The 23,537-nt window shown below is 38.3% G+C and overlaps 1 protein-coding gene across 1 annotated transcript in view; it reads right to left on the bottom strand.

Moving 5' to 3' along the window:
• The window catches only part of LOC126369992 (mothers against decapentaplegic homolog 6), a 38,936-nt gene that overhangs the window by 11,830 nt on the left and 3,569 nt on the right, over nucleotides 1-23,537 (bottom strand). The window contains exon 2 of the mRNA XM_050014612.1: nucleotides 9,696-9,749. Coding sequence (XP_049870569.1) covers nucleotides 9,696-9,749 — 54 coding nt within the window. The remainder of the gene's footprint in view (nucleotides 1-9,695; nucleotides 9,750-23,537) is intronic.

Below are 23,537 nucleotides of genomic sequence, written 5' to 3'. Positions count from 1 at the left end.
GGGATTTGATCAATTCCCTAAGGGATTTGATCAAATCACGGAAGATGTTAAAATAACAACACGATTTTTTCTATTCCCTAAACAAATCTAGTGAATTGAACAAATCCCTAAATTGGTTCAGTGAAATGACAAAAATAATTTTGCTTTGGTATTTTAAAAGTTTATTTGGTAAGATCATCATCACCAGCCCATTAATCCCTTAGGGAATTGATCAAATCCCCGTTTTTATCATATCCCTGCGACATATACATATTAGTACTCGTGACCGTACACAGTTACTGTACGAACATAATTAAACATGTGTTTATTCGCTGTTATGTATATCGACGGATTAGTATGCGAGTGATCAAACCAAGGTTAGTCCAGTCCTCATATAATTTAGTTCTATTTATAACATATCGACAGAGGACCATTCATATAAAATCGACCCTATAATATATCTCTCTCTCTATTTAAGAGCTGCGCTCTTGTCGGTGGAGTAACCGCCATTCCTCTCTTCTTCCCGCCAAAACCTTCACCTCCCGATACGACACGACCTGCACCTTCTCTTTTATTTGTTTCATAAATGTTATCCTAGGTCTACCCCTTCCTCTCTTCCCTTCAATTTTTCCTTCTATAATGTTTGTTATAAACACGCTATAATATATACACGTGCAAAATAACACAAGCTCACGACTCTATACCAAATGGGGTAGTCAGAGTTACATCCATCGCAAGATGAACTAAGTTCTTACCCACGCCTCATCAAGCTAAAATGACGTATAAAAAAAAACCAGTTATTTTTTGTATTGCAAATAACTTTGCGTTTGACCACAATCTCACCTGATGACACACACTGGATACTTCATACAAAACACCTCGTTATACACAGACACTACACAGTGACGTCTGACGCCCATAAGATTGAAGACTGCAGTTACACCGAAGGGGGTGAGGTAAACCTACCTCAGCCGCTGGCGGGGAGCGGAGAGTTGCCGTTCTATACGTAGTGTTATTCCTTATTATATGCTGATGGTAAGTTAAGATGTGCCCTAAGGCGTTCCACGCTTTAGTAAATGCCTCATCATCATCATCAGCCCATTAACGTCCCCACTGCTGGGGACATCCTAGATTTGATCGCGGTATGTACGCCTAGACCTTCTTCCAACTCTACTTTCTAACTCCCTCTCTTTATTTAAGAGCTGCGCTCTTGTCGGTGGAGTAATCGCCTCCATTTTCATTACTCCATAGATAGGGCGTGTAGAACGGTGGTTGCCCCAATCGCCTTCCGTTCCGCAGTACACCGACCAATTTCTCAATCGGTGAGCTTCTAGGTTCTAGCTAGAGCCCTACCAGAATCAATTTCCTCGGCCTCCAACCAGTACTGATACCGCTGCTGCACGGCATCAGGGGTTCGCTTTTTACTTTCTAACTACACTAGTTAAAAACGTATAAAAAAATATTACATCCCTCTAAAGATTTCGTATCAAAAAAACAGTCACTGCCGCTTACCGCTCAAATGAATTATTCAGTCTGGTTGCGTATTAAGAATGAAAAATATTTTGTAGCAACTATGCTGTTAAAAATATTCTAAGTTGGCAACTGGTTGCGTGTCATCATCAGCCGTACGACGCCCACTGCTGGGCATGGGCCTCCCCCAAGGATCTCCACGACGATCGGTCCTGGTTGCGTATTAAGACAAAACATTCTTTCTTTACAACTGGTTGCGATGGCGGCCGAAGGGGTCACTGCAAGTTATTTTCTCATTTCCTGTAGCTCTGCCCACTCCGTTGCGGATTACGAGCGTGAGTTTATATGTATTAATAAAGGCACCTTCAAACCCGAATCCCCAACATAATAACGTATCTTTGAAACATAATAAGTTTCACATGCGCGTTGGTATTCTAACAATAACATTCACATTAACGGACACATTTTATGTAAACTAAAATCAACTTCTGTAAACTTGTTACACGTGTAAAAGTGGCATAACAAAGTCAGTTATTAGTTTATATACATACTAGATACTAGCGACCCGCCCGGCTTCGCTCGGATGCAATGCTGATCAAAATCCGTTGTGTAGTTTTAAAGATTTTAGCGTACATAGGGATGTACGCTTAAATGTCGTAAATTATAAAACACCACGGTTTTGTTTTATACTATGTAGTGATGATGTACATTACGCCTGTACTGCCTAATGGGGTGAGCAGAATGGGAAATCTTCAGATAACTTTCAACCACTCTCTTAACTTGATTTACCCTAAAGTTAGTCGCTTAAATTCTACAGTCCACATACTTAATTTGATGGAGACATCACACCATTACGAGAATTTCAAAAAAACAACACACATTACCGTGTCAGATAAGATCAGTAATATACTTGATGAAGCTAAAGTAATAATGTATAAAGAAACGATATTTAAAATCGTCTGCAGTAAGGTAAGGCTAAGTGATACCGACTTTGGTCTAGTTGAATAGGACCTGAATGACTCTGCTTTTTTAGAGAAACATTTCAAGTAACTTGAAAAATCTAAAGAGACTATGTTTAAAGCATGAACCTTTCAAAGGAAGTTGTAAGAAAGGCTTGAAACCCAAACGAACTGTGCTTCGACGAAACAAAAACTCAAGCGTTCTCTAGGCTCCGATAAAAGCGGATGCATTACGATTTCCGAAACCGATTTACATGCGATGATGCTCCCTTTTTAAGGCGGTAGATAGGGGAAGAGTGGCGCCAGACGAAGGAAGCAATCGAGTATCACTAACTGTTCTTTAAATACGTAACGCTTCAAGTACTTTCGGATGAGTTGACAGAAATGACGAAAAAGTTGTTGCTTGAAATGAAGATTGTGATGAAGACGATTTATCAAAATATACAAGACTTTAGACATTATGCTTATAACACCAGGATATCTTGAACGTAGGGATGTCATCAGGACATTATTTATAATCCTTGCGCATCCTTATTAGTACCTACTGCAGTTTGTTGATTTGAAATGATTAGTAGTGACTCAACAACTTATGATGCATCACATAGATATAAGCAAAACAGAAGAGTACCGAGTAAAAAAAAAAACTGAAATTCAGGCTCACTAATTAGCCATACATCAGCATAATAAAAGCAGAGCACAAAGGCAGGCGAGCGGCCACCTACATCCGACCCGGAGCGGCGCCGGCGCCGTGATAACACACGATAACGTTAATGGACACCCCGCTATCGTGACACTTCCAACGATACCGAGAGAAGGGACCCAAACACTCATACTTACCAACCCACTACTCACAAAACCAAAAAGCCCCTCAAACAACCTCAACTTAAAGTCGAAGTTGATAATATCGCCGGTTTTGGGGACGAAAATAAAACTTGTGAGGTTGTAAAAGCAATGAATGGGTTCTGGGAAGCACGTGGGAACGGTAATGGACGGAATGTCAATGTCATCGGAGGGTCCATTGAGACTGATAAAGTGATTCAGGTCATTAGGAATTAATGGAATACTAAAAGTCCTGGATCGATGACTTCCTTTTAAGGACTTACCTAAAAGATTACGAAATCTTACGCTTAAAAGCATTTCGATTTGCGTAATATTCGAAGTTAGTATCAATCATGATTCACTTATTAATAATTTATCTTCAAAATGAAAGAAGACGTTACTATCGTAAAATTATCATGTGATTACTAATTACTAACTCCTGTAATCTCATTGTGTCTTGTTACAAATCTATTGATAACAGTCTAAATTGACTTTTATAATTTTCTACAATTAAAAGAAAACATCATCTAGAAATCGTCAAAATTTATGCGTGAATGAAAGGATCAGAGTTACAAATGGTGCGTCCGATGGACGGGAGGGTAGCGGACAGGCGCCTGTTTTGAAAAAAGGGGAGGGTATAGACCAGGAGTCTTGGGAAACCCAATGATGAATGCTGCAGGGAATTCCGGGAATAGCGACTGTGCCAGCATTGATTGCCTACGGGATTTCCTGTGGCGTGCGGGATGATGTCTAGACGACTCGTCAACAACCGGTAACAACGATTAACAATCACTTATCATACTGCCGTTCTACAAACTTTTAACATAGCTAAGAATACAAGCATAATTTACCAAAGAATAGATAAATATTTTGAATAATTTATTTGAATACCAGATGTACATACTCAGATACAATACGCGCGCGTAATGGAGGTAGGTCTTCTTCTTATCATGTGGAATACCAGCCTCATCAACCCTGGTGTCAGGGTTACGATTGAGCCGCCAAAGGCCTCTGACATGGCCCGTTTAACGATTACTCACATTCATCAGTTAATAGTAACCGGGACCAATGGCTTAAAGTGCCTTCCGAAGCACGGATCATCTTACTTTCGGACAATCAGGTGATTAGCCTGTAATGTCCTAACTAAACTAGGGATCACAAAGTGATTTTTGTGATATATCCCCACCGGGATTCGAACTCGGGGCCTACGGATCGTGAGTCCAACGCTCAACCACTGGACCACAGAGGCCGTTAGGAGGTTACGGAGGTAGATAGATCTACAAGTTTCCAAAGACAACTTGCAACCTCACATCGTTATTGATATTGAAGAATGATTATGAAGATTTGAACAACCCATGCCACCATAACATCATGCGTCCGAGAGGAATGTTCAAAGACTGTTAAATAGGTGTTTATAAACACAGTCATACCAAATACTTATGCAAAGTGCTCCACCAATCGATTTTTTTTTTTTTTTTAATCTTTTATTTAATAAAGGACTTGGTACAAGAATAAAGACCATGTCGTCCTCGTAATTAAACAGTAAATAGGAATTATTTTACATGATAGAAGCTTATTCATATAACTGACAATTTATTCAGTAGCTATTCTACTTCCAATACCACCAATCGATCATTGGCCAACATTCCTCAAGACAACTAAACTGCAACTGCAAACAGATAACAGACCAATCAATCAGACCTCTCGTGCCTTTGAAGTAACGTCATCATATCATTCGTCCTTTTTCTAGACACGAAACGCATATACTGTGAAAAGGACGACCTATTGAGAATAGTAACAAGAATATACTTTATACTTTATTGCACTTAACAACTAGTTACATCACAAACAAGAAATGGACGTTTACAAGGGTGGACAAGTTATGAGAAGACAATTTTGTAGCCACATTTGATACTGGATTCCAAAATTGATCTGATGAACCTCATGATAATAGTTTCCTAGCTCATTTAACGTCAGTCCAACGATATAACCAATATTAATATTGGTCAAAATATAATAAACATTAGTCAACTACTTCAGGCACACGATGATAAGCAGCTGAACGTTTTTTTTTTTTACAGACAATGCAGCAGAATAGAGAAAAAAAGTTAGGGTCTTTATTAAAAACAAATATATCGGCACTGGCTGTCGAAGGGAGAAAAAACGCGCGTGTGCGCCGCGTCGCCGTAAGCATTCATAATGCGGTTCCAAGATGGCCGCCCGTTGGAATGCGCGGGACCAGCTCTCTGTAGAGCTGCGCAAGATTCGATACGATACTATCCCGTTAGTTAAGAATTTGAAGTATTTTCAATACTTATGTGATACTTTGTCACGTTATGGCTATGACCTTTTGTGCTGGGTGGTTTATGTCACTATTCTCAACACTTTCAAATAGCACACCTACTTTAGATAATTAAACAATATAATAAGCCAAGGTAAGTCTGGCTGAACAATGACACCTCTCACGGTGTTTTGAAGAAGCTAATATTTTATCAACATTTTATATTATTTTAAAATCTACTACTTATCTTACTTATCAGTAAAAATATCATCAATCAGTCGTTTTAATCTACTAGGTAGGTATATTTTGTGCTTCAAAATGACCTCTATAAAAAATAATCCTAGCTGCATACTTAGATATTTGACAGTCAAACGTTACTTTGCATTAGCCGTAGCACAAAACCCGCATGTCGTACGCGACGCGATAAATTTGTCGTCTCTATTGGTTATTTATAGCCGCGGAATACTACAGCTACTGATAGCGTTATTTGCGAAGCGTTATCGATATCTGGGCGTAGCTCGTAAACATGTGAATCTAGTGTTCCGCACCTAATTGGAAACTAGATTTTGTCCCCCGTCTTACGCTTAGGGTCTTTTAAAGTCTGTTTGCTAAAGTTTTCCAGTTTTCCAGCAATGAATAAAACAGACTCTTAGGGCCATGTCTAACTAAGACACCATGACAACAAAATGTATGCAGTTAAAAACGAGATACCAGGTGAGGTACTGTTTATACAACAATTCTTTATAACACTTCATAAATTACGATAGTAATTAAATTTAAATTTAAATACGTAATTTTAATACGTTTAATTCAAATTTAAATACGTAAATTAATAAAAAAATAAGATGGATTTGTATATAGGAATAAATTGGTTAACTGCATATATGTCGCGCCACTACGTTGTCCTAGTGAGATAGGGTCCTTAGAACGGTTGAAGAAAATATAGGAGATACACTTAGAATATACTTTTTGGCACTAAACACATAATACGTCCTAGATAAATAAAACGATATGATTTCTGTCCATTTCCAAGACTTCCCTGGGAGAATTTTTTGGAATCACATACATACATACATAAACTCACGCCTATTTCCCACCGGGGTAAGCAGAGACTATAGAATTCCATTTGCTTCGATCCTGACACACTATCAATCAAACAATACCTCTATCTCTGTATCTCTGTTATATCTATTATAATCTAATCAATCAACAATAAACAAAAATGATCATGAGACGGCTTTTCTGAATTTATGTGCTTCGGAGTATAAAATCTCTCATCGACCAGCCCGCATCAACCCACTGCTGAGTAAAACAGGCTTTCTCCATATTGCACCACCCTTTCCGATCCTGCGCTAACTTTATCCACAATTTTCCCGCCGTTGCAATGACGTCATTCGACCACCGGGTCGCTGGTTTGTAGTTCACCTTATCCCCAAATCTCTAATTCTAATTCTGAATAAAACCATGAAATTGTTGAAAAACTTAAACTGAACAGAACTGTTGTTTGTTGCCGTTTTCTAATTTTAAAATTACAATTATAATAATTATAAACGAAATTCTCTATTTTTTGAACAATGATTACCTATTATGAATCAATTTTTCAAAACAATGAGCATGTTTCATGTCACGGATAAAATTACATCGAATGATATTTTGATATAGTCTGACACACAGGGGCGAAAAATCTGTTTTATTTGAATTTTATCTGCTAAACAGAGTACTAATTGTAACGTTAATCTATATGAATATAAATACATATCTGCTGTTATTCACTGATTTTATTAATCCGAACATGATCCTTCGCATGCATATTTCACTCTGCTTCTATCGTGTGGGTTGTGAGTTGGATAATAATCATTTTTTTGACGAGAATAGTGTAAACTATTGTAGATTCACCATTCACTATTTTGCCAGAACACTACTGCCATCTGACCTCATCTTACTAAAGATAATATTAATTCTATCTTCGATTTAATTAAAAACGAGGAAATTAATTCAAAAATCGAATCGTATGACTTTATCTTTCAATTTATCTGGCTGGCTATCGACAACCCCGCATCTCTACCCCTGCTTCCAGGAAGCGCGGGCGCCGGTCGCTCGGATTCCACTATCCCCCGCCTTTTCCAAAACGCGCCGGCACCGACCGCCGATACTCGACCACCGCCGCCGACGCTGCCCGACGCTGCTCGTTTTAAGTTTTAAATAATGGCACAGAATAAGGAATAACACTAAGTATAGAACGGCAACTCTCTGTTCTTACAAGCGGCTGAGCTAGGTTTACCTTGCCCCCCTCGTACTTTAATTCTTCAATCGTATGGCGTCAAAGGTACACAAAGGTCACACACATGAGATGCGCATGAATTATAACGTCAATGTGTACTGTCTGTATAAAACGAGGTGTTTTGTATGAAGTGTCCGGGGTGTGATAATTTAGCAACTTTTAAGACAGCAATTTTATCTAGTTTATGGTCTAGTTTGCGACTTATGAACACAAGCTTTATTTTTTTTTTGACGTGACTTGTAGATTTGCCGCAAATGGCATAACTACTTGGTGGGACAAATGGGGAGCGCTGAGGACTCCCACCCGGTACGGAACAGGCAGTGCCTATAAGAAGGCTTAAAAAAATAGTCGTTTAAAATAGAACCTCTCTTGTAGTCTTTTTGTATCGAGTGTGGCAGTTTTGGTTTTCAAATGTGTTTTGTTTTTTTATTGTTTCAGAATGTCACAGTTAATGGTAGGAATTTGCAATATCTCTAACATTTCTTCAGAATCCCGATAGCGACCCCGCCGACGTAATGCTTATCGCTATCGACCCACTAGGCTCGATTAATTCTTTCAAAAATATTCTTCCTCTCAGACGACGCCCTGAGCGGAGGTTCGCGCCCAACTGGGCACCCTCAGGCCTGTTGCCTTAAATTTTGTACCGGATGAGAGCCCTCAGCGCTCCCCATTTGTCCGGCCAAGTAGGTAATGCCATCTGCGGCAAATCTAAAATAAGCCACGTCAAAAAACTGATATTTCGAAATGTAGCTTCTTCCAACTTGCCGATTGTATTTTATGTCGTTATTAGTTATGCGTCTGACAAAGTTACCTCAAGTTAGTGCTAATGATTAATATGATCTTAAACGACCTCCGAGTCGTTGGGTGAAGCAACTTTGGCAGAAGTTACCTCAGCCAAAGTTACCTCTCTCTCGTGGTCAAGTGGTTATGTATTGGGCCCACAATTCGGAGGTCCCAGGTTCAAATCCCGGTGGGAATATATCACAAAAATAATTTTGTGATACCTAGTTTGATTAGGACATTACAGGCTGATCACCTGATTGTCCGAAAGTAAGATGACCCACGCTTCGGAGGGCACGTTAAGCCGTTGGTACCTGTGTACTTACTGATGTAAGTTCATAGTTGTTGGATACATGAGCCTGTGGTGGCTCAATAATAACCCTGACACCAGGGTTGATGAGGTTAGTCATCCACCTCATAACCCATACGGTAGAAGAAGAAATATGAACAATGTGTTACTCAGTTTAATCATCTCAGGAGCATTTGATTTAGAACTCCAACCAATCACAGCGAGGGGAGCCGTCGAATGCGAATCAATTGCGTCTATTGGCCCACGCGCAACGAATATCGCAGGAATACCAATTTGGTGCGCGCAAAAAAATTGCGCTCAACTAACAGACGCGTCATACGTCAATGACGTCTTTAAAACTATTAGCATTATTAAAGGCTAAGGATTGTGAATCAAAGATTAAAGATCAGAAAAAAAACAAAAAAAAATATCTCCTATAGTTAAAAGTTGCCTGCAACTCCTGGAAGATATTGCTACGTAGCGATAAGGTCGCCTATTGTGCTCTTTCTATTTCTCTTTTGTTTTTGCATGTTGTATTTCCTGATTGTGCAATAAAGTATTTGTTCTGTTATGTTATATTAAAATAATGGAAATGGAATTCTATAGTCTCTGCTTACCCCGGTGGGAAATAGGAGTGAGTTTATGTATGTATGTGTTATATTAAAAAAAACTGGAATGAACTTGGATAGGACGCCTCATCATCTCTCTAGAGTTATCCCGTTTTCACAGGGCTCGATTATTTTGATATTATCTGAATCAAAATAGCAAACCCTAAAAACCTATAAAGTTATGCTGCGTTATTACACTTTTTTTTATTTAGAAATTGATTAATCTTACCTTTAGCTTTGACGTCATCCATTGCGTACCGGCTGTATGGTGGGGGAGGGGTTTCTGTAACAATATAACATAGAAAATCAATAATAATCACATCTAGAGGTCCGGGTTCGATTCCCGATAGGAACATTGCCTAAATCACTTTGTGAGACTGTCCTTTGTTTGACAAGGGCAAAGGCCAACTGATTGTCCGACAAATTAAGATGATTCCGAGCTTCGGAAGGCACGTTAAGCAATTGGACTACTAGTCCAAACACGTTTACCAACCAGCACTAAAGCAGGGTGGTGGAGTATGCTCCATCCAGTTTATTGTGGGTAGGTCTGTGCCCAGCAGTGGGACATATATAGGCTGTTTTTGTTATGTTTATGTATAGAAACATCAAGATAGATACGATCTCTAACATAAAGCAAAAGAATAATTTACTACTACTAACCACTTACTCACTTAGTCGTTACACGAGTCATATCAACCTTTGGCGACTCTACTGATCCTGACTACCCGGTTGCTGACACAATAGAATAATAATAATATATAATAATATGTTATATATAGAAGAACATTAAAACTTCGATGAGTCAAGATTGCTAAAATGAAAACATAAAACCTAATTCTCACTATTATAACCTAAACAAAACGAAAACCATGATCTCCTAAACACGTTATTCAATCGGGCAAAACTAATCGCTAACCGCGTTACTCCCGGCCTCAAAAAATAAAATAAGAATGTTTTAAAAACAAAATAAAAATGCCTTAAAACAAACACGAAACCGGTGCAGGTAAATCGACCGTAATTATGTTCGGCTGGACCCCATCCCGTCAGCTCAGGTACAACCTAACCTAACCTATATTTTGACCTCACATAACGACAATTTTATGATTCAGAAATTCATAAAAAGACTGTCATTTCGATCCGATATGTAATTTTGAACGATTTTGGAATGAGTAGGTACTAGTTTTGCTGTTGAAAACCTTATTATTAAAAAAAAAACTATGATAATAATTCAAAACCGAGCAGTTTTAGTAACGAGGCTGGTTACTTTAAAAGTAAATAAGTAATCCTGTTTGAATTAAGAACACATTCTATGCCATTTACGGACATACATACTGGCACGCGCTAAGTTAATTCAAATTTCGACCGCCATGATTGTTTTCGAATTCAAATTGTGCAATTGTCAATATTGTCATTTGCAATTCGGCGCCAAGGCGTCGGGCTTTTTAAGCAAGACGTTATGTTGAATACAAATTGCAAGAAATTTTAAGAGGAGCTGTTTGTACGCGCCTGCCACCACGTAGGCACAGCGTTCTGTGAAGCACGATTGCAAGCCATTGTAAGTTGGCCCCGCTGAGGTATGGTAACACATAACTTAATGTACTTATAATCAAAAAAAATATCAGTTTCTTTTATATAGAATGAGATAAACTACTGCAAAAACAAGTTTTCGATAATCTTAATTTCATATTTGACGTGTAAAGTCCTGGAACCTATTTAAAAATTTAAATTAAAATATTGACCATTTTTTTTTCAATAAATACATTTATTTAAAGTCGTTAGATTTCTATCCGTTTTTACTTTTTTTGTTATCAATACAAAACACACCACTATTGGTATTTGTTAATATTATTGATCATTGGTCATTTAAACAAGATTTGACGTTTGAACGCGCGGGAGTGTTCCCAGAAGCGCGCACGTCTGTTTGCGCAACAAATGTCAAAACAATCGCTGCGCTTGCGACTGCATACCAAACGAACTCGGAAAATAGGTACTTACATACTTATCGGTTGAATATTTTTATTGGCTATTTTATAGCACCATCTTTCTTTTTTTTACGACCTGGTTAAATTTCTTATGGGTTTTAAATCATGTTTTGCAACTACAATTCTTGACAGTCTTTTGAACTACTACTTATCTTAAAATTCCAACATCTTACAGTGACTTTACAAGCTGCAGCAAAGTTTTAGTACTTAAATACAATTTATTATATTTGCTGATTAACTTACTTACTTGCTATAATTTTGAGTACTTAAACGCAAAAATTCGCAAAATCATGGTCAGTTTTGTCATAACATCAATCATTCACGAACTGTCTTCCTTTTACGTTGCTGCTAATGAAGTAAATTATTTAATTATTTACCTCAACACGAAGTAATTGACCCAAACCTAGCAATGTTACGAGTGAAATGGCGTTGTGGCCTTTCGATATAAATATTCAAAGGATTTAAATACAAAAGACTGAGTCACTGTAGTAAGATTGCAACGTTCCTTCGCGTCGCCACTGAAAAACAAAACGGAGCAATGCAAAAGTAAATGACCCTAAACTCCTAGCGTGGCATCTACCAGATATAAATAATATCAGTTGTTGACTAACGCTGCTGTCCTGGTTGGCAACATTGTAGCCAAATGTGGACCGTAACCTGTCCCAGTAAAACTGACAATAAGCTACATATCGACCGTGATTTAATATCTTCTAGAAACGAGAAAGTCGACCATATAAATATACAGAATGGTCTGACTGAAACCTCGCTCGGAACCGCGCGTTGTAACCCCCAGAGCCGTCACAGAAATTAAAACTGTATCCTGATTGAATTAAAGTACATTTCGAAATTAACGATCACAATTCATTAGTCGGTTTGTTGTTGGAGCTGTTGAATGGAACGTTAAAGCTGAACTCTGTCTTATGGTGAAGGCTTAAAGTTTTTATTGAGTCGTTGGTGAATGTTAATATTGTGTTTCGATTTATTGAAGGCATCTGTCAATGAAGAGTGAGTTCTGTACAGATTTAGTAGAGTTTAGATTGGATAGGCGTGCGGAGGAATGCTGGCCGAGGAGATAGATAGCTGTAGTGGAGTATGGAGTGGCGCGGACCTCGGAGGCCGGGTATGTGTAATTAATCTGAACATTCAATCTATAGCAGACGTTCTCAACATTTCATTTAACAACAATGTAGCAACGCATTACTAAAGTTTTGAAAAGAAAACAATTTTCGAAACAATCATTTTTACACAACAGCTTCAATATTTTTAAAAGTGTAAGATTGATTCCTTTTTGGAACAAGAAAGCGTAACAAAATAATGTTCTTGAATATTGCAGTTCTTATTTTTTTAAACAGAACTGTGTTACAACTGAAAAAAGTTTCTTTTAAAATGTTACTTTCTACAATTAAAGATCATATCCAGAAGCCGTAATTCCATTTAAATTCCTGCTTCATCAACAAGAAGTAGTCAACTTTTCACTCAAGCTTTGTCTCTACCATCGCCAATTTTATCAGCAGGTTGGTCATCTCTGTCTGTTGGCAATAAATATCTCAGGTTGTCAGTCAGAGTGTCCTTCGATGGCCGGTTGCCGGCTGCGACCGGTCCGGCTCCCTATTAATTGCTTTATCGACGGAAATGCTCGCCGGATTGCAAACAGCGTTTAACGAACCTGCACCAAATACCTGAGAATCGAACCCATCATATTTTGTAACTTAATCTTGAATCTTGATTGTTTTTGTAACCTGGTACTTACAGTCATGAGCAAAATAATGCACCCACTTTAGAACTCTGTCGCACTAACATATTTGACATTTAGTGAGACTTACAGTTCAATTTGTTAAAAAAGTTAATGTGACATGGTACCAAAGTGTATACATATTAATGCTCGTGACCGTACATCGTCCCAAACTGGGCTAAATCTGGGTAAAGTTAGTGTAACAAATCACATACATTACACAAAATCAAAATACCTATGGACATGATTGTACCGGTCAAGATGCCAAGAATCGAAACGATTACCAGATGTTTAGTTAATTAATGATGAATTTATTAAAACATCATAGAAGGAAAGCTAGAAAGAAAGAGAGGAAGGGGAAGACCAAGAAGAGCTTACATGGAACAGATTAAAGAAAAGGTTAACGTCGTGTCTTATAGGGAAGTCAAGGAATTGGCCTTTGATAGACTGGAATGGAAAATGCTACACCGACAAGAGCGTGGCTCTTAAATTGATGATGATGAGTTAATTAATAAAGTAAATAAGACGTTTTGAATCTTTTGGATAATCATCTTAGAAGATAAGATAGAAGTTTCAGCAAAAAATAATTACTAAATCGACATCATTTCACTTATTCGAGAATAATCTTCTTCGCCTATCTTGTGAGTTCTGAGGTGGGTGACCAACCTCAGCAATTCTGGTGTCAGAGTTAATATTGAGGTACGAAAGCATAATAAAAATGAATCCCACACAACTCACATAAAATCTACTATGTTTATAAAGTTATTAGTAATGAAGTTAAACATGTACGTATATGTATAACCCAAAAGAACTAAAGATGTTTGTGTGTAAGTATAGCAGGATGTCTAGTCTAGTCTTAACTATAGTGAGAACACAGAGATTGTTTTGTCTATCAATCGCAGACATTTGTTAAGAAGTTGTCTAGACGAGATGAGAGTGGGTACAGTTTTCGAATCTGCTCCGTGGTAGCTAACTGTACAAGAGGTGAATGCGAAATCATGGCGCCGGCGCAACCTTGCATAACATTAAAACAAAGTGGTAAATATGCGCGTGATTCATAAGCTTGTTTGGAGAATAGTTATTTGATATTTGAGAATTGAAACTGCAGGTAGAATAATAAAGTGGCTTACTTACGTCTGTTTGAAGATGAAGATAAATCAATACTTAGAGTGTTAAATGAATGCGCTGATAAAACAGATGAAAAATTTAAAATAAAAAGAAAGCTTCAAGTGCAGATAAATGTAGAGAAATTAAATAAGATAAAAGCGAGAAAACAGATAAAAAGAGGGAACTAAATAAAATTGATGATCGTCCACATATTCTTAATAAAAAACTAAATCCAAAACAATAAACAAACAATAAATCTGGTTTAATACTCCATAAATTTGGCTGAAAGTTGGAACGACGTCGAGTCACAATATAGCGCGTTGAAGTATGGACCACATCTCAAGGACAAAACTATAACATAGTGCGCGGTGATCAATTTAACTATTATTAATGACATGTGTTTTATATGACCACATTCCTATTGGCAAAGCACGTTTCAATTTACAATAACCTCATCTGTATGTCATCTTTTAAAAATAATCCAGGTGAATACCCTATTTCTCACGAAAAACGAATTGCCAGACTGCTAGAGACAAACCAAAATACAATAATTAATCACCATAAAATGTCAATCTCAGTTTCATACAGTAATGCCTATTTCATCAAAAGAACTTTTTACGATTGAAATAACGCGTATCTTATCAAACGCTTTCGCGAAAACCAATTTAACTGAATCTAGATATCGCTGAAAATGAAGTAGGAAGTAGTTCGGGGTCAAATACAAATGTGAAAAAGAAATGACTTTAGAAACAGTGGTAGCCAGTTCTAAAATTCAAAAAACATTATACGCGCGGAGCGCAGCGTGCGTGTGAATCGCCAGAAATAGCGCGCCCGAATTATAACATGTCGGATGGCGCCAGCGACGGCGCCCGCCGGCCGGCGCGGCCCACGCTGCGCGCGCGCATGGACGCAAGGCACCGCCACCGCGCCGCCGCCGCTTACACACCACCCGCAACACTATTGTCAACATAGAACACTGTTGATATAAACCTACGCTGTAACTTTCTACACTTTTTACTCAGCTTTAAATCGAGCTGTATTAACAAAGGGTCATCGAATATAGCTTACTATTGTTAGGTGTTATAAAGAGTAAATTATATTTTGATATTTACATTAATTTTCAATATTCCTCTAACAATCATTAAACAGAGAATACAACCGACTAAAACAATGATTCGGAAACAATGGTTAACAACAATATGGACCGTTGCCACGTACATATTGATGTACAGGGTGATTGGAAGGTAGACACGGTTGTTAGTCGACGATATTCCTCGTCTCAAAATCGTAAAATCACGTTTTTTAGTCAAAAATATCTTATCAAACCCACAGCCTCAGCAAATATTCCCACTAAAGCAAATGACGTCAAATAGAGACTATAAAAGAAATAAAAGAACCAATTCGACAAACAACATTCGCAGACCCAACCAGTTTGTCTGCAACGCTCGAACAAGTTACAAATTGCCTTTGATCATTGGCAAAAACAACATTTACAAAGGCCTTTTACAATACAAGTCTATTGTTTATTGTAATTGAGACGTTACTGGCGAATGTGTCGAATTGTACGTCACGACATAAAGTGTGTAGTGCAAAGAATCCGTGCGTGGCCTGTCGCCTTGTCGACAGCATACTAGACGCTGGCACTTACCGGAAGTCAACACAGACAAACACGGAACAATATAGATGATGCAAACGCTTATGCTAATTCAAACCGTTGATTGATTAAAAGTATTTAAGCCAAAGAGGAAGAAACAACACATCAAATTGAGGAAGTGGTCAATGTAGCAATAGCAAGCACGCGTAAGAAAGTCGACATCCTTGTTTACAAATTAATTCTGTTCATGAAATCGGGAAGCAATTCAATTTGTCGTTAACAAACTATTTATCGGTAGAAGATAGTCCTGATACATGAAAAGGTCCAGAAATATAAATATTCATCGAAACTTAATTTTAGAGTAGATGAACCGTCTTAAAACTAATTATGGCAAATTATGGTATATCATTGGGGCTCATTCAATGAAGGCACATCTGGTAGAATAGTTTACATATTTAATATCGGCGCGTTAGAACTATTAATTAACGCTCATTAGTGCGGCATCTAATATGAAGAAACTGGAAATATTAAATCGCGGATTATGAAAGATATAAAAGGAAATTAACATATAAACATTAAAATTGTAATATATCTGTCTGATAATTTGAGTGTTCGGTTCTAGCTAAAGTCGTTAAGGTTATCTATGATAGTTTTAATTAGCCCTTTTGGCAGCGAATACTGATAGATCTTTTTGTTATGTTTGTTTAATTTGTAAATTAATGAGGATGAAATGAATTCTTTATATTCTAATATTTTAGATGATAAAAAATGAGATATAGATCCAGTTTAGGTGGTTCCAATAAATAAACAAAAACGAAATCTCGAAAAATATATTAAAATTGGCAGCAATTCTTGCAAACCCCAAAAGGCTTGTCTTTTTTCGGGGGCCCTCAAAATGTATCTCGGCTTTAGTCTTCACCACTTCAGCGTACGTGGAAGGTTTCTTCACATCTTTGTGTTGCAACATGACCGGAGTAGACGATACTTGTGGTGGTTCAGTTATTGTAAACTCGGGCTGGGTGCAAGACAAATTTTCATCACGTTCTGGTGATGATGAGACATACATAGTACAGGCTTTCCTATACGTACAATTGAATTCAGACATGATCTCTCTAAGCCTCTTTTCTTTCAAATAAGTAGGGCATGATTTGACCATCGCCATGTGCCTGCCTCCGCAGTTTGCACATTTGAACGCTGTAGTTTCACAATTCGGATGACTATCGCTGCACTTAGGACAGACCGTTTTCCCCGTCGGACACCTGGACTTTGTATGGCCAAATTTCCAGCACCTCGTGCACTGAGAAACTGGAAATATATATGGTTCTACCTTTATGCGTAAATCATCTACAAACACAAACGGTGGAAGGTATGAGCCTTCGAAACGTAGGCGAACAGCCTCACTAGGTATCCATGCGCTCTCATTAGAACGACGGTTTAAACGTTTCACTGAATATAAAACCGCTGGAGCCCTGCATGTGATCTGTTTCAGTATGGCTTCCTCTGAGAGCTCCAAATCTACATTTTTTATAGTGCCATAAGAAAAATCTACTTCCATAGGTCTCAGGAATCGCCAACCCCTATCAAGCAGCTCTTTGCACGACATTAACTTCACCAAACTGACTTCGTTTTCTACCTCAACACGAATTTTATACCGGCTCATGTATTTAATTTTCGATATATCCTTGATATCTAAAGATTTAAGCAGCTTGGCTAAGGCAAATTGTTTCGGTAAATCCGTATTAGAAGAAACGTAAACTTCAATTTTACTTTTCTCTTTTCGCTTCTTTCCATTCCTCACTTCTATCCATTCACTCTCTTCCTCTTCTCTATCCCTCTTACTCGGTCTGTCTAATGAGTTTTCTTCACACATCTCCCCACACTGTTTGGCTGCCTTCTCTTCCTTTATTTGCTGACCTTCTAACACCTGTTCCATTTCTAGACGTTCGAACAACGAAACGGTTCTAAACTTGTCCACATCTACCGGATAGCGAATCGCCGTCTTTACACCATCGTCCAAAACCGCGGGTACATCATCCTCCAAAACAATGGGACTGCTCATGTTAGGGTCCGTAGCTTTCGCTATCCGAGTATTGATAGCTAGTTTACACCTTTTACTTCAAATATGTGGATTACATAAATATGGCAGCCGAATTGACGATTCCATACAAAATTATAAATCAGAATCCCTCCAACCGCTTTGTTCCAAAACCTTACTGGACGGCCTCTTTGTCTAAGGCGGTAGCAGAACGACGTCTCGCATTAGGTAATTTCCGACGTAATCCCACTCCGCGTAATTCTGATATTTTACAGGACAAGATTCGTAATGCTCAGCGGTTGATGAGAAGAGCTGCGAGTACTAATTGGCAATTATTTTGTTCATCTTTGGATCAGTCAGTTTCGGCAAGTGAAGTATGGCAAAAAATGAGATGGGTTAAAGGAATTAAAACTAGCAACCGATTTGTTTGTAGGGAAATGGCGAATGAGCTATTACGCAGTCTAACGCCCGACTCTGCTGTGCCAGATAGGCCCATGTTTACTTCAAAGAACATTAAATTGGAAGCGCCTTTTTCATTACCGGAATTGGAGGGTAGTATACGAGCTAAGGACACATGCCCGGGCAGTGATGGTATTTCTTATCGTATGATAAAACATTTACCTCCAATTGGAAAAGATATTTTGTTGACATTGTTTAATGGGTTTTTTCACTCTGGTTATGTCCCTAATCAATGGAGGGACATAAATGTGGTTGCTATCCCAAAGCCGGGAAGAGACTCGAGTTGTCCGTCGTCACTTAGACCTATCTCCATGATTTCCTGTATCTGTAAAATATTTCACACAATACTCAATAATAGGATAGAATGGTTTTGTGAAAAAAATAAGGTGTTTCCCGACAGTATGACAGGTTTTAGAAAAGCGCGCTCAACATTAGATAATTTAACTGGTTTAGTCACACGTATTTTAATTGGATTTGCTGAAAATAACCCAACTATCGTTTGTTTTATAGATATAGACAGCGCTTATAATAACGTTGACATTAGGGCTTTATTATCAATAATGGATGTTTTGGGGATAGGGAGTAAAATATGTCTGTATTTGTGGAACTTTCTAAAACAAAGGAACTTAGGAATTTTAGGAGAAACTTCATATAACGTAAGAAGCACTAACCGCGGCCTAGCACAAGGCGACCCGTTATCACCGTTATTGTTTAACATTGCAACACACAATATATGTCGATCGATAACAAATGTTCATATATCTCAGTATGCGGATGACTTCGTCTTGTATGCGAGTCTTGACAACATCAATAATTGCGTAATTTATTTACAATCCGCTCTGGATATCTTAGCTAAGCAGTTATCTGAATTAGGTCTGGAGATTTCTCCTTCAAAAACGAGTGTCTGTTTATTTAAAAGAGGATTCAAAAGGGAAACAATTAAATTAACGGTAAATAATTTGGCCTTAAATGTAGTAGATAATATTAAATATTTAGGTATTTGGTTGGACAGCTCCCTTAGATGGACGAGACATATCAATGAGACAAGACAGAAAACGATGAAATACTTGAATATTTTAAAAGTTTTAGCCGGGCCTGGGTGGGGTGTGCATCCTGCACACTTGAGAAGGTTATATATAGCTGCAGTTAGAAGTCGCATGGATTACGGTTGTTTTTTGTACGAGATGAGTTGCAAATCTAATTTAAGTAAACTCGATAAAGTCCAAAACCAATGTTTGAGAATTGTTGGAGGTTTTATTAAAAGTACTCCTATTCATGTGATGGAATGCGAGTTATATTTACCACCTTTATACTTAAGACGACAATACTTAGCCAGTAAATATTGGTTAAAATGTAAATCGTCTGCCGTCAGCGAAGTTATCGACCTATTGAATGTGTTACGTAACCTTTGCAGTGTCGCGAACTACTGGCGCCGCGGGAAGCAACCGGTTTTAATCATAAGCCATGAGTATTTGAACCGTATACCTATACATAGAAGCAATCAGCTGGAGATGTTTTCTATGGATAAATGGATAAGCAATGTGGATCTTAAAAAAACAGTAAAGCCTTTTATAGATACAGTTTTAAATGGAAAGCGTTCGTACAGGGTATATAATCTTAAAAATATGTGTAATCAGTATATTTTGCAAAATTACGCCAATTGTTACAAAATCTTTACAGACGGTTCGAAAGATTCACGGGGTATTGGAGCGGCCTTTTATGACCCTCAAGCAGAAGTCGCATGTCGGTTTAAAATAGACGTCAAAATTTCAATAATGTATACAGAACTGATTGCTATTTGCGAGGCGTTAGCCTATATTGAATCTTTGAAAACTAAGGATTTTGTCATTTTCACCGATTCTAAAAGCGCTTTACAACACGTGGCTCGATGTACCTCGAATTATCGAGGTACACCGATAGCCTATACTGTTTTAAAATGCATTCAAGAATTACAAAATAAGAACAAGACCGTGAGGCTGCAGTGGATCCCTGCTCATGTAGGGTTGTCGGGAAATGAATATGTCGACCTGCTCGCCAAACAAGCTTCAACCGAAGGAATCGAGTATAAATGTTTACCTTACTTTTCCGATGTTTTATATGTTCCTAGACAACAGTGTCGCGACAGTTGGAATGAGCATTTTGACGAGAGATCGTTAAGTAAGGGAATATGGTATAGAACTATTCAGCCCGACATCCCTAACTATTCATGGATTGAGGATTCTAAGATGGGACGAAATGAGATTGTAACAACATTGAGGCTTCGGTCCGGACACGTGCCTCTCAATAGTTTTGCTTACCTAATGCGTAAAATAACCTCCCCTTTATGTTCGGAGTGTCTTGTAGTTGAGGATGTTTTTCATATTCTTATGGAATGTGTTCGTAATGAGGCTGAAAGACGGGACTTTTTTGTTAAATATAATATTCTTTACGAGATTGGAATATGTAATAGCCTCCTCTCTTCTCCGCTGAGCGAGAAAGCACGAGATTTAGTTAAAATTGTTAAAAAGGGATTGGATAGGAGGCTACCAAATTAATTGTTATTTATGTTAATTTTGTATCAATATGAGGATGACATTTTCTTGTAAGAAAAAATCCTCCATAAAATTTAAGAATAAAAAAAAAAAAAAAAAAAAAAACCCCAAAAGGCCTCTCTAGTAGATAACCTGACAGTCCGAATTCTTACATCGTTACGACAACGTGAGTGACTCAGTTCGTATCAGACTGGTCTGGTTTGGTATGTTCTTCGTGTATTGGCTTTTCTAATTCCTAGACAAAGGTGACTTAAATCTATAAAAAGGTTTTCAATTTTACATGACTCGCAATTTTGCTGTGTCTCGCACTTTATACTCTTACAGCTACCAAAGCGTAGGGCTTCCTTGTTAATCCGTAACACGAGCATGCCCAGTCTAATCTTAACAATTATGTAGGTAGATACAAAATTTTACTTTCATTGTACTATGTATTAATTTACAGTTAAGACACAAGTTAGAAATTCAAGAATCACTGACAGATCTGGCACCCAGCTTAGAATAGTACGCCGTTGCCATAAAGTTTACAAGACATTCCAAACATTCCCAGCGATAAACTGACTTTAAAATATGACCAGAATTTAAATAAACACGACATAACTCCCATACACAAATTGATTGAAGAGTGGAATGAATTCTCAATTTTATGAATATTACGAAATAATAAATCTAAAAATAAGACTAATAAAAACGTATGAGATATCAGAAATAACCTATTCTTTAAACTGAATATTCACGGTGGCATGATAATGGAAAATGAATCGTGATCGCGACCGATAAACATTTGATAAACAGTGGTGTGGATCAAACGAACATTGGCTTTTGAAAACATGAAATTCATCCTGAAGATAAAGCTAGAGGACTTGTTGCTACAGCAATTAATAGTCAAGCCACAATCGTTTCGGAAATTCCAAGAATCAATAAGTAATTTCTTATTGGAAGCGAGGCACGGTGATATGATAACCCTACACAGCCCTAATGTAAATGATAACCAGTCTGACGAGGGACGGCGGCGACCGGTCCGGACACAGGTGCCAGAGCCAGTCAATGGCGCTAGTGCCCACTTCGATAGAAATCGCCAGATGACTGCCTTCAATTCCGAACTTTTTGATAAAACTGTACCAGGTAACAACGTAATCGTGACTAATGATGATAGAAGAACAGATACCTTGAGCGCCAGCGAATTAAATATGTACAGTTTAAATGCCTACATTTAATGCATGAAATTCATGACAAGATAACAAGAAACCAACAATAAGCGTATAATTAAGATAATGAGACTCCTAATTAAATAAATGAAAGTAGCATTCTGATAATTACTATAAGTTTACCCACTTTAAATTTATTATTACACAAAACCGTAACAAACGGACTGTAAACTTGAAAAAATCTATTGTGCTGAACACAATGTCGCCGAAGACCATTCACAAATTCAACAAAGTAGCCTAAAAACATGTCGAGACTGCAATAACACGAAAAAACCGATCACGAAAATCGAGTTGAGCTTACGCGGTGGCTCATACCTGCGTTTGCGCCGGTGCCGGTCCCTCCCCCCGCGCCGCGCCGCCGCCCCCGCCCGCGCGGCGCGACATGGCGCCGGCGCCAGCGAGCCGACAAGCAATTATGGCTAAATAAATATCGGCCATGCCGCCGCCTCCGAGACGCTCGCATCAACAGATGGATTCTTATACGGGTATATCTAGACGACATTATTAAATTTTGGACACGTAATGGCGGTGAAATGGCGTGTGGGCACCAAATTACTTGTAAATGGTAGTCGGAGCCAATAATGTTTGTCCGTCGAGGATGTAGGCTTGATTGTCTAACGTGGGCTGGATGTATAATGGATTTGAGATTTGATGATGACAACGGGACAAAGTGGCGCAAAGTTAGAGTGGTTGAGCGTGTGAGTTGGCGGCGTCGCGTCGACGCCTGCGCACGATAAGATAAGGATCCCCCCTCAGCCGCGCGGCCGAAACGCTTCGCATAAAAACATTCACAAATAGAGGCCGCCGGCCGCCGAGATTGGCGCCGATTCGCGAGCATACGCCTCGAGCCACGTACTCCACTCCAAAGATTGATGTACATGAATTATATTTAACCTTTACAGTTCCTTTATACGCCGATAATGAATAACGATCAACTGATAGCAACCGTTGGTGCAAGTAATAAGAAAAAAGTGATGTATTAAACAGAGCAGGTGCACAATAAACAGCTGACGATCGACCTCACAATGGAGCGCATTACGTTTGATACGCTAATAAAACTGAAATTGATACTCTCTTTTATTATATCGGAAACCATTTAGATCGTGTAAAAAACATTATACTAAGAGAAAGCAACACAAAGGCTGATTGTTAAAACTAAAAGCAAAGTGGACAACTAAAAAAAACTTTAAAAGAGGCAGTAGCAGGACTAAAGACAATGCAAATAAGTTGAATATAAATCAAAAGAATGTGGTACGTATGACGCCGACTATATTTAGTCTGTCTGTGGGAACCAGCCGCGAAAGTTGACAAAAACGGTGGCGACAGCGACGAGCGAGACTGAGACGACGCCGGCGCAAAAAAACCGCACAGGTGAGGTCTGATGAAGGATGCGCACGCGGCGCCAGGTGGAACAGAATTTGATAGT

Source organism: Pectinophora gossypiella, chromosome 10 (genome assembly GCF_024362695.1).
Source record: "Pectinophora gossypiella chromosome 10, ilPecGoss1.1, whole genome shotgun sequence".
Classification (NCBI taxonomy): domain Eukaryota; kingdom Metazoa; phylum Arthropoda; class Insecta; order Lepidoptera; family Gelechiidae; genus Pectinophora; species Pectinophora gossypiella.
Note: the sequence above shows the minus strand (reverse complement) of the source record. Positions and strands in the feature narration are given on the sequence as shown.